Source organism: Enhydra lutris, unplaced genomic scaffold (assembly GCF_002288905.1).
Source record: "Enhydra lutris kenyoni isolate GAN:26980312 unplaced genomic scaffold, ASM228890v2 scaffoldscaffold87, whole genome shotgun sequence".
Classification (NCBI taxonomy): Eukaryota; Metazoa; Chordata; class Mammalia; order Carnivora; family Mustelidae; genus Enhydra; species Enhydra lutris.
The window spans coordinates 3,533,316-3,550,310 of record NW_019154171.1 but is presented as its reverse complement, the minus strand read 5'-3'; the positions used below and the strand labels follow the sequence as shown (position 1 = coordinate 3,550,310).

At 43.5% G+C, this 16,995-nt stretch overlaps 1 protein-coding gene across 1 annotated transcript in view; it reads right to left on the bottom strand.

The window, feature by feature from the left end:
• The window catches only part of LOC111161913 (ATPase phospholipid transporting 10A (putative)), a 178,842-nt gene that overhangs the window by 9,642 nt on the left and 152,205 nt on the right, over positions 1–16,995 (bottom strand). The window contains exons 11-15 of the mRNA XM_022525987.1: positions 15,724–15,827; positions 15,502–15,628; positions 9,921–10,105; positions 4,358–4,685; positions 1,715–1,791 (exon numbers count right to left, since the gene is read on the bottom strand). Of these exons, the coding sequence (XP_022381695.1) occupies positions 1,715–1,791; positions 4,358–4,685; positions 9,921–10,105; positions 15,502–15,628; positions 15,724–15,827 (821 nt within the window). The remainder of the gene's footprint in view (positions 1–1,714; positions 1,792–4,357; positions 4,686–9,920; positions 10,106–15,501; positions 15,629–15,723; positions 15,828–16,995) is intronic.

Here is a 16,995-nt window from a genome sequence, read left to right as displayed (position 1 = left end):
CAACACCCTCACTCATTCTTGATGACTCTGCTCAGATGCCTAGTGTCTGTGTTACCAAAGTGTCCCACAAAGTTCATCTTCCAAAGAGCTCACCTTTGCTTATTGAACTGACTAAAATGCAAGCAGGGAAAATATTCCCTGGGAACCTGAGCACTTGGAACATTAAGAAAAGGTATCAGGCCTTACCGTCATCTTACATAATGTATCCTCAATAGGAAGTATAGCTTCAAATAAATGCAGAAGCATCCAACAACGTCTTACCTAGAAGTTATTCCCACTCAAAGCTTCGCCTTGGTATGTGCCTTGTCATTTGGCTGTTCCCATCATTCCTCACATGGCTTGAAGTATATACCTGCACTGGCCCCTGACTTGAGGAAGTGAACAGTGGTGGTAGCTCAGTCTCCTCCCCATCCACAAACGTGAGAGTGTTTCATACAAAATGTATTTACTTGGTGCATTTCTCTGCATGTGCTATTTACAGGCACTTCCCTGGTCAGCTTTTCGCTACAGGAAACAGGTGCAATGGAGAAGATAATGAAAACATCAGAATGAACAAACAATTTTGTTCATCCATTCACTCCCCTGTACATGGCATTAAAAGGCAGAGATGAGGTGCCCTGGGTGGCTCAATCACTTAAGTGTCAGCCTTTGGCTCAGGTCATGATCTCAGGGTCCTGGAATGGAGTCCCACATTGAACTCTTTTTCAGTGGGGGGCCTGCTTCTCCCTCTCCCTCTGCCTGCCCCTCTGCCTACTTGTGCTCTCTCTACCCTCTCTCTCTCTCTCTGTCAAATAAATAAATAAAATCTTAAAAAAAAAAAAGGGTTGAGTCCAACCTTGGGCTGCACTTTCATTTCATGGAAGAATTAAAACCACGCAAGTAACATAACACAGTGACTCAGGTCAGATGAAGGCATGAAGAGAGTAAGGTACATGCTAAGGATGGGCCAAGAGGAACTACTGGGTTTCTAGCTTGGGACTTTCCATCTTACTGTTACTTTAATGTCAGGTAAGAAAATTAGTGAGTTCTGCAAAGGCCTGGCACATACAAGTGTTCACTGAATAAATACTGACTGCATCAGTGAATAAATCAACCAACGACTAAATGGTGACCAGCATCTGGAATTTTTAGAAGGAAACTGGAAACATTGTTTTCTAAAATCTCCACCAACTTAAAAAAAGTCATGATTCAAAATTAATCAAATGTTGGAAAATGTTGTGATCTTACATCCAGAAGAAAGTTAATTTTAATTAACTTGGTTGTTCAGCATCTGAATCACATGTTAAGAACCGACATAGTGGCAAATGAAAAAGGCAGAAGTAAATTTTCATGTGAGTCAAGATGGCTACATTCCATTTTTATAGCGATACCAGGTTCCAACAGTCCAACAGCAGAGTCATTTTTTCAAATGGAACAGTAAAACATGCTTTCTTCCAAGGATGAGCCATAAATAGTCAGAGAGAAGGTGATGACTCACCTTGCCTAACTCTGTTCCACTTATTTCACAAAAATATACTTAGAGACCTAGGAAAAGCTATTTACTGCTTCATAAACATGAAGAACTAGCCACCTCTACCTTATCTTCTACAGCTTAGTAGAAGGTGAGCATCACATTGCACTGAAGGCCAACCCTTTAGCTTTGTTGGACAAAGCCTATGACAAGGTACGAGAGTGGACCAACTGGTCACATAGGACAGCCCTGATTGGTCTTTACCTGCATGCCCTCCTGGCCCGAGATTCCCACACCCACATCTGCCACCTGGATCATGCTGACATCATTGGCTCCATCTCCTAGAAACAGCATAGGCAGGAAGAATCGTTTGAGTTGAGATGCACAGAATCAAATGGCTTGACAGATCTTCATGGGGTCCCTACTGGGCTGAGTCCTGTGAAAGGGTCATGGGGATGAGTAAGGAAGAAGCAGTGCGGAGTCTGCCCTGGGAAAATTGAGTTAAGCGGTCAGAACAAACATGGTGTGAGGTTTGGAATTGCCAGTCACATCAAGAGATGTTTCAGAAAGCAGGCTAGCATGGTCACCATTTTGCTTAATATTCACTTTACATTATTGGCTCATATACCTAGAAACAGAGTCCTTAACATGGTGTCTGGTACAATAAAGATGCTATCACCATCATCGTTACTATTTACCAAGCTCTAGCCTTTATCACATGTAGAGCATATCAGTAAAGGCTATTCTAATTCATGCTTACATGAGTGGTTTTCTAAACTGAAAAAATGAAGTTAAGTTCTGCCTAGCAAACTGTTGAGCTCTTTCTGTACACTGATTACCAGCTAGCTTATTACCTATTGTGCTTACCTTTGGGCCCTCTCAAGATGTGATAAAGAAGAACTCCTATTTATTCAGTCAAGCTGCTGACAGAAAATGGTTAGGAACAGAGGACAAAGGTCAGAGATCTCATCACCTCTGGGGAAAAGCAAGCAGAGAATTAAAGTCACTGTCACTCAGGAATAGGGCAGCAGAAGGACCCAATCACAGAGTATCTCCCAAGTGTCAAATATGCAAAAAGTGCAGATATACAAGTCAGAGTGATTCATAACATGGTTACAGGATGTCTCGGTCCTATGATTTTTCTGTACTCTTTTGGCACTGGCCTAACATGAGTGATCAGTCAATATTCGTGAAATTGAAATTCTGTGAAGTCATTAACAATCTCTGCAGCTTTTCCCAGAATGTCCCAAACAAAGTGAGATATGGCAGGCAACAATGTTCTCTACATTATTAACCGCTGGACACCTGGGACTAGGTGCCATCAATACTTTCATTTATAGTCAAAGAAATGAGCTAAAGTTCTGATGGGCCATTACTTTCCCTTTCCCTTTTGAGATTCTATTTTGTTTTTTCTTTTTTCTAACAACTAAGACTTTACTTCCATTTTTTTTTTTTTAAATGAATACCATACACCAGTGATTCCATGGCTGACCCAGGCACTGACTAGGCTGTGAAAATGTAATTTATTCATTCATGTGTTACACCAGCCTTACCGAGGGCATGGTCCTCATGCTACCATGGAGAGGACCTCAGAGAAACCTGCACCTAGCCTGCACACTCCTCAGCACCAACCTACATCACTTGCTAAGGGAGCTCTGAAGGCCACTCCAGATCCATGAGGGCAAACGTGGACTGAAACAGCCTCCCCTGGAAGAGGGCCACAGCTGGGGCCTTCCCATAGCCTGGACCACGGACTCAGAGTAAACATGTGTTCACATCTACGGTCATCTCCCTACCCTTAGTGATTACCAAAGCCCTGAAGATGTACAGGGCTGTCTCCATAACAACCACACTAAGGCTATCCCACCTCAGACCCAAGCTCCACCAGCCTCAACTCTGTCCTGATGAAGTGTCCTGTCTGAGAGAGTAGCAATCCCCACATCAGGAAACTGTGAAAGACACTTTGCAGAAAACACTAATTATTATTGATTGGCGAGGATCTTTTATTTCAGAACCAAATTTCACCTAGGTATAGATTCTATATTCAGGGAGACCAAACTTTTTTGGTATCTGGGGATCAGGGGATCACCCCTTTCCCTGTGCTACCTGCAGTCTTTCCCATCCCTCACCAGCAGATGGTGCTGCTGAGTCCCCAAACCTGGCTGCAGATGGCACCCCAGCCAGAGTGGGTGGGGATGATGCCCTGGGAGGAGGTAGGTGAGGACTGGGTAGCACTGGAGAGGACCCTAGAAGGCTCTCCAGGCCAAAAGTCTGCAAGGAGAAGCCACCATTAGATGCACAGTCCTTAAGGAAATACTGTAAGGTTTAGCAACTACTCACATGGATTCATTTAATTACATGCTTGTCTTGGAACAATCAGTAAAGTTCAAAGGTTAAGAGGGAACAGGGATTCGGATCATCATCAGATCTCTGGGTTCTTGTAGTATTATGGAGTTTTGCACTCCAGTTGGGTCATGGTGACCAGAAGCCCCTGCAGAGGGCCTTCTTTTTAAGGTGTTCTGAAACAATACTTAGTGTGCAGGGCTCTGCTGTGGCAAAGGCTGCCTGGGACAGCAAATATCTAGTCTCCTGTCTCCCAAGAAACGGTGTCAGCTTTGTCTTCTTAAACCTCCACTGTATAACTATATACAGCTATATATACAAGCTATAACTGTTGTACCACATTTTGTGGTTTTCAAGTCCCTGTTTTATATTTCAAACAGGCTGCTTATTTTCTTGCACTGGGTGTGACTTTATAAACAGAAAAAAGAGAAAGGAAGTGTTTTCCCATCTTACAGTATAGCACCGACAGGGTGGAAACTCCAGGATGCATCCACAGGAAGCAGCTGCATGAGACGGAGGCTACTCATTTACATAGGGTCCAGCCTGGCTGGCCTGGATACTTGCCTATGGCTAGGGTCATGGCCTTGAGCTTGCTTCTGACCAGTTTCACCACCATACTCTTCTGCAGAGGTGTCGAGCGACAGCAAAGGACTGACCGGCACTGCTTAGCGAGAAAGAGAAATTTGTCTTCTAGGTTTTTCTCAAGGGCATAGGCCAGACTTCTCCCATCGATCACGAGGCTCAGGCTGGGGCCAGAGGTGGTGGACGTGGAGGGTGGGCAGAGAGGGGAGAACCCCACGCTCACGTTGCCTGCAGTCTTCTCAGGGGTGCTGCAGGGGATCCTGGACTGCACGTAGTGTAGACACTGGTCTAGCAAGGACGCACAGGCCTCCTGAAATGGACATGAGAGGAAGCTCTGTTCACTCAGCTGTACCACGCATTCTGTTACCTTCCTCGACACTGATAGTCTGATCATCTCAAGGGCACCAGGCTGCAGGCTCTGCCCAGAAGGGAAGTTCACTGAAGATGATAACTGTCCACATGAAGAGGATGAGCTTGTCTAGGGTTTTGATAAGACTCCACTTCACTGCCCATTACACTCGGTGGACGTTAGACGAGAACGTCTTCAGTTTGCAAAAACCGACTGTACTATGGCTAAACTGCTGGCTGGTTAGGCTGAGGGAGTCTAACATGCACCCCTCCATACTTCTCTGAGGGCTTTACTCAGCCATTTTTGCTTGCTTGTGAGGTACGAAACCTTTTAGAAGTCTTTATTATGATTATCCTCTAAAGAAGTGTAATTATCAGGGTTTCCCTAAGCTCTCCAGTTGGCCAGGGAAATAATGTTTTTAAAAAGCATAATTTCTAAGGCTTTTATTGGCAATAAAACTGTACCTGAGTTCCAAAACTGTACCTGAGTTCCAGAAAGAATAGGAAAACTTATAGAGGAGGCCAAGGGGACAGGGGGACATAAGAGAGGTGACAATTTCCAGGAGTAAACACACTCCAGGGAAGGCAAGTAGTTCTTGGACCTCTGTGGACAGTGAGCCCACTGGGTAAGCAACCAATTTCCTGCAACACACCATGGAAATCCAGCTGTGTTCAGTAAGTGCTTATTGAGGACCTTTTGTATTTAGAAAAGTGAGACAAGAAAAAGGAAGACTGAGAAGACACAGTTATTAGCTCCTGAACAAATGGCAGCAGCTGAACATACAATCACAGGAAATCACAGATTAGGATGTGCAAAAGCATTACAGGCTATGAAGAGGGAGAGATTTGCTTCTGGGGTGGGGTTGGGAATGGTAGTAACTGAGGTGGGGCTGGAAGAGGATGTGAAATCTCATTCTACAAACACTCTGGGTTCCCTTGTGCTAGCACCAAGCACTGCTAAGGTAAACTGGAGTAAGCACAACTACCCTGGCTCCCCCACTGAAGGCAGCTATGGCAGCAGAAGAGAGAAGTCATAGGGCAACTCTTTGAGGACTTTGAAAATAAACAGAAGCTGTTGCATTGGGGAGGAAGACTAGTGTTCTAAGTACACTGGACAGGTGGGTGAGTTTTCCATTTTCCCTCTGGTCTATACCCAAGCATCATAAAATCTAGAAGTAGAAGCCAAGGCAGGGACAGAGAGAGCTCCAGGAGAAACCCCAGCCTCTACCCCCTATCCCTGCCCCTGCTGGAGGAGTGGAAAAGAGAACTCCCAATGCACAGAGAAGATAGGGGAAATCCCAGTTTTATTTATCTTTTTCTCTATTCTCTGGATTCCAGCCCCAGGTAATTTTGCTATCGTGGCAGCAGGACGATCTGTTGCCAAAGACTTTATTAGAGAAGGAAATATTAGAGAAGGTTCTGAGGTGGTAAGATAACTTCTGCCTTTTTCTCTCTGTCCTACCACCACTTGGTCTTGGATGGAGGTGTTGGGGCAGAAGTACAAAGTAGAGCAAGGTAACTCAAACCCAGCTTTCTGGCCAGAGGACTGGAAAGGGGAGTCCCAGAGAACCAGAAAGTACTAAAAAAAAAAAAAAAAAAAATGCTGAAGAGGGAAGAGCTTGGCCAGCTGACCCCATAGCATGGCTTATTAATTCCTGAACTCACCCACAAACCATGCACACATAGACATAATCCTAAATGGCATAACAAAGACTCTTGAGACTTGAACTAGGGATAGACTGCCACCCAAGTTCCCAACTTTTATTAAGGGGTGGGAAAAATGTGAGACAGAGTCTAACAGCTTGGTAAAGGCTACACAAAACTGACATCAAAACCACCACCCAGAGGCTGTTCAGAGCTTGGAGCCTGAATCTAAGAGGGCTGATTACCTGCCTTGAATATATCCACATTCTTCACAGAATTTTAAAATAACCAGTGTCATTCAAAATGCCTACAATACAACCCCAAATTCATCAGCATGCAAAGAAGCAAGAAATTCTCAATGCATGTGAAAAAAGACAGTCAACAAAAGCCAAAGCGAAGATGTCACAGATACCAGAATTATTTGAGAAAGACTATGAAACATCTATTATAAAAATGCTCTATCTAATAAGAGTGGACATTCTAGAAATGAATAGAAAGAAAGTCTCACAAAAAAGGCAAGATATAAAGAAGAACCAATAGAAATTTCAGAACCGCCCCCAAACAAAACAAAACAAAACCCTAAAAATGTCTTAACCAAAATAAGCAGCTCACTGGTTTCTAAGTAATTTATGTAGATATTCCGTCCTCAAGGAGGGGAAATAGAACTCCACACTCTGAGTGTGAACTGTGCATAGTCCCTTCCTTCCAACGAGTACAATATGGAAAGGAGTAAAAATAATTGGCTTACAGTGGAGAAACCTGACAAACATAAAACCAACAGTGGTAAATCATGTTGATAGAATGTACCTTTTAATATGATGTGATAAAATGATGAAAATGGCACTTTAGGCACTTTTAGAAAAACACCAGACCAATCCCCGTATAAGGGTATTCTTTAAAATAACTGATTAGTACTCTCAAGTCATCAAAAAGAGAAAATTTAAGAAACTGTTACAGCTAGTAAGAGCCCAAGGAAACATGACAGTTAAATATAATGTGATATTCTGTATGAGATCCTGGAACACAAAAAGGACATTAGGTAAAAATTAAGACAATCTGAATATAGCATAGATTTTATTTTATTTATTAATTATTATTATTAAAGGTGGAGGAAGTATTATTATTATTATTATTATTATTATTATCTCATGCAGGCTCCATGCCCAGCACAGAGCCCAATGTGGGGCTCAATCCCACATCCCTGAGATCATGACCTGAGCCAAAATCAAGAGTCGGATGCTTAATCTTGGACCACCTAGGCATCCTAAGTATAGATTTTATATTTTTTTTTTTAAGATTTTTATTTATTTACTTGATAGACAGAGATCACAAGTAGGCAGAGAGGCAGGCAGAGAGAGAGGAGGAAGCAGGCTCCCTGCTGAGCAGGGAGCCTGATGTGGGGCTCAATTCCAGGACCCTGGGATCATGACCCAAGCCAAAGGCAGAAGCCTTAACCCACTGAGCCACCCAGGCACTCCCCAAGTATAGATTTTAGTAAGTAATAACATGTCAATATTGGTTCATTGATTACTGTTAAAGATGTTAATAACAGAAAAATTTTGGTGTGGATTATTTGGGAACTTTCAATACTATCTTTCCAATTTTTCTATAAATTTAAATTTATTTTTTAAAACATCACTAAATAGCCCAACAGCAGAAAGGAGATAACAGAAGAAAAAGTCAGTGAACTCAAAGATCAATAGAAATTAACCAATTTTACCAAGAGAAAAAGAAAAATTAAAAAAAATGAAGACAGCCTCAGGGAGCCTTGAGACAAACCAGAAGACCTGACGTTCATGTCATCAGTCTTTCAGAAGAAGAGGAGCAATTGCAGTGTAGAAAAAAATGTCTGAAGAAATAAAAAATGGCTAAAAACTTGCCAAATTTAGTGAAAGACATAACCCCACAGATTCAACTAGCTCAGCAAATCCCAGAGTATCAATCTGAAAAACTCTGTGCCCAAACACACCATAAACAAACTGCTTAGAGGCAAAATCAATCAATCAATCAATCAAAACATCCAGATAAAAATGGTGCATTAGCTATAGGGTAACAATGATTTGGATGACTGTTGATTTCACCTAGAAACCATGGTGAAATAAACACATTCTCTGAACAAAGGAAAGTAAGAGAATCTGTTGGCAGTAGACCTACTTTAAAGGAATTGCTGAAGGAAGTTTTTCAGACAAGAGGAAAAAAAATGCCACAAGGATGCTTTTAACCCTGGAGACAAAAGAAGTGTGACAGAAATTGTCAATATTCACATAAATAAAATGGGCTATTCTTTCCCTTTTGACATCTTTAAAGTATGCTTTTTGATTGAAAGCAAAAATTATCTGAAGGATTTCCATCTCTGTAGCTTTCATATAGAAGATGCCTACAAAGTAAAGAGGTAAAGGGACACATGGTGTGACAAGACTTCATTCTACTTGAAGTAGCAAAATACTGATTGTACTGATGACTTAAGAATGCATATTGTATTCTCTAAGAAAAAAAAAAGAAGCTAAAAACCCAAGTAAAGTGATGTTATCAAAGAAATGAGATATATTACAATGGAATACTAAAAAATGTTTTAAGTAACCCAAAGGAAGGCAGGAAAGGGAATGGAGGAACTGAAAACAGAAAGAATCATCAGGAAAAAAAAAAAAAAAAGAAAGAAAACTACCATATTAAGACTTCTAAACTCCATAGGGCAGCATGATACTGGTGAAGGGACAGACATGCAGGTCAGTGCAACAGAACAGAATGTCCAGAAATAGATCTTAAAAAACATGACCAACTGATTTTCAACAAGGGTGTAAAGACGATTTAGTGGAAAAAAAGGCTTTTCAACAAATGGTGCTGGATTAGTGAGCTATATGCAGAAGAATGAAGTCTGACCTGAACCTTATACAAAATTCCACATAAAATGGAATATGTCTAAAGGTACAGTAATAAACTACAAAGCTTTTCGAAGAATACACAGGAATAATCTTTGTGGCTAGACACATCTTAACTGCAACAGCTAAATGATAATCCATAAAAGAAAAAGAAAAAGAAAAAAAGAATCAGACCTCATCATACAGTTCAAAAAGATGTTTCAAGTGGGAGGTCACACAAGGAATCAGAGCCCAGGCCAGGTTTATGAGAAGTAGATACTCCCTACATACTTGGAAATTTAAATAGATAAATGTGACCGGATGAAAAGTCTAGGTGCCCAGCGAAGCATCCACAAGACGACCCATCCCATCCTGAGTATATCAGTGCTGAATGGACTGGTATGCTACCTTGTGTGACTCATGAAACAATTCTCCAATATTGTTGACATGAATATGTCAGGGAAAATCAGATTTAACTTTGCATTAATAAAGTCCAGAGATGCATCCCTTAGAAATTAAGAAATCCCATCAAATCCCACATCCTTCTAGGCAATGGTAAGAAACATGCAAGGAACCCAACACAGATGTAAACACAGAGGTAGAGGGCAAAGAAATGGAAGGCATTCCTGTTGCCATGAGGCTAGGTGGGTATGAAGCTGCCCCAGGCAGAGCACGGCTTCCTGGAACCTACATACCTGGGACTCAGCATTCAGGGTGATGACTTCCTCGTCGTGGTCCAGCAGTTTGCAGGCGTATGCGATGTTAATGGCTGTTTCTTGTTTGTCACCAGTGAGAACCCAAATCTGCAGGCCTGCTTGACGCAATTTAGCAATGGTTTCTGGGACTCCATCTTGCAGGCGATCTTCAATCCCTGTGGCACCTGGTCAAATGTGCAAGTGTAGGTGAGCCCCCTCCGCACATGCCCTCAGACCCTGATGGGGCACGGATGCCACTGCCAACATACCAGTGATGACCCCATAGACTGGGACCTGCTTGGTGTCGTTCTCATGTGGATGATGACTCATTTCCAGACCCTTGTGAACACTTTCGAACTCCCTCGATTGACATGCACACAGTCAAGAATGAGTCAGAATAGCTGTGAGGCACCGAACATAATTCTCTGTTCTTACGATAAAGCACTTCCATTGCTTCCTAACAGGCAGCTAATTTTTAATGTAACAGATAAGCTGGAAACAAAGCTTGTGGGGAGATGGTAGGAATGACCATATTCTGAAGGATGAAAAGTTTTAAAAATTATCCATGACATCCACAAGCTATGCTCTCAGCAGTGTTTACTGTCAGCTGCCTAAGCAGACCACACAAGCCCATTATTTCTCAAAAGCAACATTATCCAGAATATACCTTTTCCACAAACATAATTAATAAGCAGTGGGTCTCCCTACACAGTCTTCTGTACATTGGGACACATTTTCTACCCAGTGCAGAAAGGTGCTCTCCAGGTCACCCTCAGTTTTTTTCCTATTGCCAACTTAATGAGATGGTCTCTATCTTCCCTCTGGAAGTACAGCACTGACCGAGGACACCTCACTGGCCCTGCCCTTCTCTTTTATGTCACACTGTTCCCTGTGCTGAGAGGCTGATACAGGCTGAATGTGTCCCCTTACCCCCATAATTCATAGATTGAAGCCCTAACCCTCACTGTGATGGCATCAGGTGGGAAGGTGGAATACTCATGAATGAGGTTAATGCCCTTAAAATAAGGGACATAAGAGAGATGATCTCCCTCCACCATTCAAGGATACAGAAGGAAGATAGCCATCTGCAAGCCAGGAAGAGAGTCCTTTAATGAACCGAACTGGCTGCCACTTTGATATGGAACTTCCAGCCTCCATAACTGTGAGAAATCAATGTCTGCTGTTTAAGCTGTCCAGTCTGTGGTACTTTGCTATGACAGCCTGAATGACTAAAATAGACACCACTTTCCTTTCTCCTCCTAGAACAGATGAGTAGGCAGGTGTAGGGAGGGTGGAGTCATGTACATGTGCATGAATATAATACATGTACAAAAAGCATGCATTTCTTAAGTATATCCTATAATGCACTTTCATAAATCACACTCCTGTTGGACCAGCTCTGCAGAAGCCCCCTCAAGGGTAAGTGGCAGTCTTCTCTCTTACATCTCATACAGCCTGTGCAGTGTGTTGGACCTGGGCCTACCTTTTATTTGAATGCACCAGAAGGCTAAGTGGGAACAGAAGGCTAAGGGCCCAGAAAAGGAGGATGAGATATTGCACCCAAGCTGCCCTCAGCTCTGAATCACAGAGTCCTCAAGGGAAGGACGAGGCAGGAGTGTAGGGCTCAAAGTCTGCTTAGGAATAAAACCATGTTGTGCTCCATGTTCATTGTGAGCATATTTTTGATAACCCAGGCACTGGAAGGCCATCTGGTCTTGGCCCTTCTCCCATCCCCCAGACCCCTGGTTCTAGGACGGAAAGAAAGGGTATGCTCTAGGTCTCTGGCTCCCTATTTTCACCATCCAACAGAGCTGATATCTACGAAGGGATCCTAAGTATCACTTATGTTGTGGCACATTCCCGGATATCCAAGGAAAGGGGGAGGGGTGATCACATCTGCCTCCATGTACTCAAAATGTCTTATTCAGGGGCACCTGGGTGGTATAGTTGGTTAAGTATCCAACTCTTGGTTTTGGCTCAGGTCATGAACTCAGGGTCCTAAGATCAAGCCCCGCATCATTGGGCCCCTGTGCTCAGCACAGAGCCTCATTAGAGTTTGTCTCTCCATCTGCCCCTCCCCCCCTGTGTGTGCTCTCTCTCTCTAAAAAAAATCTTGTTCATACTTAATAACAACAATGGTTATGGAATAATCATAATGATGGCTAACCCTGATGAATTATTAAATGCCAGGCAAAAGTTTCTGCAACATCCCTAACATGTGAGTACTACAATTATCCCCACCATACAGATGTGGGAAGCAAAGGTGAGAGAGATTAGGTAGCAATGCAAGGGCTACAGTATTCCATACACAGTATGTCTCATGCTCCAAACCTCTGACCTGTATGGCTGCTCTAGGAGAACTTCAACTGTGGAACACAGCTTTGTGTGTAATTCAGCCAGTTACCCACCCTTCACTAGACAGCAACTTCCTAGAGGGGCCTTGTAACTCCCCACCTTTGTATATTGGCTGCTCAGCCAGAGCTCCTTGATAAATGTCCTCTGAGGAAAAAAAAAAAAAAAGCAGGGATGGACTCAGAGATAAATTCAGTCCTTCGGGGAAAACCTAACACCTTGAAAATAAAGCACCTTCATTTCAGGAGCTAACTGGCCAAACTAATGGGCCCTAACTGGATTGCTGATCCTAACCTCTATGTGCAGCTTCGAATCAAACATAGAATATTATTGAACTCAGAAAGAGAATTATGTAAAGTATGTCTATCTCAGCATGAAATATGGCTGGGGACAAAGAGTATCTGAGAATAAAGTATTTGAGCTGAGAATAAGGATAAATCTCAGGGAACAGTCCTTTAAAAATTACCTGGAAGCATAGTGGTCTTTCTTCAGCTCTTTAAGGTAGCTTATTAGCAATAGAATCTACGCAACTTAGAGTAAATGCCACCTCTCTACAGCCTGAGCCTCGGGAGGGCCTGGCATTTTGAGAGTTATAACAGGGTAGGTAGTAGGGTTCAAGCTAGTGCCACCATGTTTCACTGTGAACAAATGTCAAGTGGCCTTTCATGCGAGGGGAGTTCCAGGTGACATCTGGAAAAACAAATAGGAACGCCAGGGAAAGGGAACAGAATGTTGTCCTTTGAATTAAGGTTCTTGGCCAGAACAGTATGGAAAAGGAAATTTTAAGCACACAGTATAAGTGACCCTTCTTTTGTAGTTCTCTGATGTTATTTAATATAAGAACCTAAATGAAAATATTTAGAAGCAGTATTTGGCTGTGGGCTTATTAAAAATATAAATGGCTTGGGGCGCTCAGTGGGTTAAGCATCTGCCTTCGGCTCAGGTCATGAACTCAGGGTCCTGGGATCGAGCCCTGTATCAGGCTCTCTGCTCAGTGGGGAGCTTGCTTCCCTCTCTCTCTGTCAAATAAATAAATAACATCTTTAAAATATATATATATAAACGGCTTACTTTACATTTCTTAAAAATGAATCAGAGGAGTTGGAGCACAGTGTCTGTGGATAAAGCTGTGGTGAACACTAAGGTGGTGGCTCTCCTATTCTCCAGCTCAGGCTGGCTCATCATCTGAACCGTAAATAGCCCAGGCTGCAGGAGATGCTAAGTGTTTAACAACCAGCTAGCAGGAGGGAAGCTGATTTGTTGCAATTTCCCATTTCTGTAGTACAAACACGCCCATCTTGGCTGATGTCAAACTACCAACAGCATCAAAAAGCTATGCAAAAATTCCTGAAAATGATGCGAAACAACAAAAGGTGACTGCAAAATTACTGAAAATGTATGGAGAGGCCCTCCCCAGCAGGCATCACCAGACTCCAGCACACTGATGGTGCCCACTGTGGGCACTCCAGTAGTTCCTTCACTGACTCACTTCAGAGCCATCTGACACACCCCTGGAGATAAGCATCCACTCAGGATGACAGCAGAATGTGGCTGAATCAAGATTCTGAAAAATTCTACTATCCCAGCCCCAACAGAAAAAACACTGGAATAGGGATAAGTAAAAAACCTTACTTTTAGATGCTTACATAGTTGCCCAAGCAAAAATATCAGAATCCACACTAGAAAGCAATTCCCCATATGTGAAGGCAGTAACCTCAGACTCATCACCATGTGCTGCTGAATACTAGACCCTGTGCTTGGACCTCATTAGTGCTTCACTTGGCACCCCCTTTGTTCATCCCCACAGGATTATTACCCGGCAGCCAAGGAGACTGGGATGCCAAAAAGACAGTGTCACTTGCCCAGGGTCTTATGGTCACTAGGGGACAGAGCCAGAACTGGACAACCAAGCCAAGGCTTGTAGACTCTGAAAGAAGGAAAAGTAGGGGTGCCTAAAAATATAGGTGGACAGCATGGACTCACAGCCAAGTCCTCAAACAGTTAAGGTCTCATCCTGTGGAAAAGGGAAGAGATTCCATCTGCCTTGCTCCACAGAGTGGGACCAGTGCCCACCGGAAGAAAGGACTGGGGAAGCAAATTTTACTCCATTCAAGAGTCAGAGCTCTCCAGGGAGAGTGCCCTGCAGTGAAGGGACAGAGAAGTAAGACAGGTAAAACCTGTCTATGGGCCAGGAAGACAAGCAGGAACCCCTGCCTATCCCACAGGTATGATCAACAGTGTCTTCTGGAGAAGTATGTTCTAGATATAGTCCTAGTGCAGTAAATCAAAACCTGGCAGGCTAGAAAAAGCACAGCTGTCTTCCAAGTGTTTCATTTAATCACCCCCCCCACCCCGCCCAGGAATACTGCTCATGAGGTGTTTGCGCATCTAGATCTTGGGGCTTTTTTGAGCAGTGCTTGCCTGCCTATAAAACAGCACAGGCAAAAAAGAATATTATATGAAGTGTGTCTGTTATGCTATGGAACATATTAATCATTATATTAGATATGCATATACAGATATATAGGTAGCCCAACTCCTTCATCCAGGGAGCAAGACCAAATGAATTACAGCCTTTCTGTATCAAATGAAGAGGGATGAACTCCAGGTTCTCCATGCCCCAGATATACCATCTGACTACTGGAACCACGGGATGGGCTGTGTACTGATCACAATCCATTCCTGGTGTGGTCACAGAGAGCACATATACAAAGACTCAGGTAATTTAATACAAACTTAATATTAAATATTTTAAATATTAAAATAAATATTCTTATATATACTAATATGACCACAGTAGCAAATGGGCACATTTTAGCAAAAATGAGCTCGTTTTCTTTTCATCCAAATTGAATCTATGAAACATTCATAAGATGTAAAGTGCAGCCATTTCTGGAGTCCAACAGTTTCTTTTTGTGTCAGGGGTAGGAGGTGGAGTGAGCCTCATCTCTATTTTTGGTGGGAAAGCAGGGTTTAGGGGGAGGCAAGTCAGGTGTCAGTGGGTGCCTGGTGGGACACATGGAATATCACAGAGACAGGCTGTGGTGTGAATGTTCTATCAGGGGTGGCTGGGCCTGGGGGCCGTGCTAGCATCAGACCAGGCAGCTCCTGAACCACGCCCGGCAGGTGCAGAGCTGCCAGTGACTACAGCCATGTCAGGACCCCATCCAGGACTGTCTCTGCAAATTCCACACCGCTTGGTGCAACTCTTGCCCATGTGCATAATTACCCAACAGATGCAAATTCGTTTCCAGGCGAATGGCAGACTGGAAAAGCAGCTCCTCGCGGTTGTCCAGGGAAGATTCTGCTTCTAAGTGGCTTTGCAACCAACAGGCATACTCTTCTTCACTCAGAACCTATGTGAGACACACTGGTGAGTGCCGCGCAGGCGCCAAGCACCGTGAGGGTGGCGGTCAGCACCCGTGCTCCTGTGGCGGTGGCGCCCACTCACCCTCTTGGCGATGCACAAGGTGCGCAGGCCTTCCACGGCATACAGGTTGAGGTAATTCTGAGTCTTGCTTCGGATTTTCTTTTGATGCCTTCCTCTGGCGTCATCTAGGTTGGGATAGAAGCAGAAATACAGGTAAGAACAAACAACAGAATCCAGCGGTTGGTGGACCGCTCCACAAACCTCAGGCAGCTTTGCATGGTGTTGAAACAACTTTGCACGTGCAGCCCACAAGAGAGGCCAGCACCATCCCAGAGGCTCCAGCCCGGTAGCTCCTCTCCCCTAGCTTCCGGCTAGCTTTCCATGAAAACAGCCATGTTTTGGAGGCCTGAAGGTAGTTATACCCAGAGACACGGAAAGCAGAACAGGGGTGCCAGGGGTGGAGGCAGGGGGAGACAAGAGGAATTGTCCAGTGGTAAAGAGTTTGCTTTGCAAGGTAAAGTTCTGGAGATTTGTTGACCAGCTGTGTGAATCCACTTAATACTACTGTATTGAGATGGTAAATTTTAGGTCATGTGAGTTCTTTTTTTTTTTTTTTTTTACCGCAATTACAAAGAAAAAGCTAAGTCCACTAGTAAGAGTTCTCTAAACACACACCCCTTTCTGCTTCCTGTAGACACAGCTGAGTAGACTTACTGCTTAATTAACAAACTTCAGAAGTGCTGACTCAGAGCCTCACCCGACTGTGGCATCCATGACAAGCTGACACACACTTTCCCAAGTCGACCATTTCCATGGGTCGCCAATTATGTGTGGAAAGGCATAACGCACTTTGGTTTGTGCATGATGAAAGTATATGATGCCTGGGTCTCAGGGCCAGTGCTCTAGCTGGCTGCATTTAGAATTGCATTTTGTTGCAGTGCCTTAAGCAGGAATGTCACAAGAGCATTCTTCCCCTGTGACTTACTCCCACAACCTCCAGTAAGAGACACATGTGGAGCCCTCCACACCACTAGATTCGCCCCGGGTCTATGTCATCACGTGTAAGTAGTATACACGTTTCACATAAAATTTAAAGGAAAGCTATTATTTTAAAAAGAACCACATCATATTTCTGACTGTTATTAATGACATTTGTTGAAATGAGACGCTCATATAAACAAAGAATTATTTGAGATTTTATTTACTTGTCAGAGAGAGAGAGAGAGAGCACAAGCAGGGGGAGTGGCAGGCTCCCTGATGAGCAAGGAGCCTGACACAGGACTCAATCCCAAAACCCTGGGATCATGACCTGAGCAGAAGGCAAACGCTTAACTGGCCGAGCCACCCAGGTGT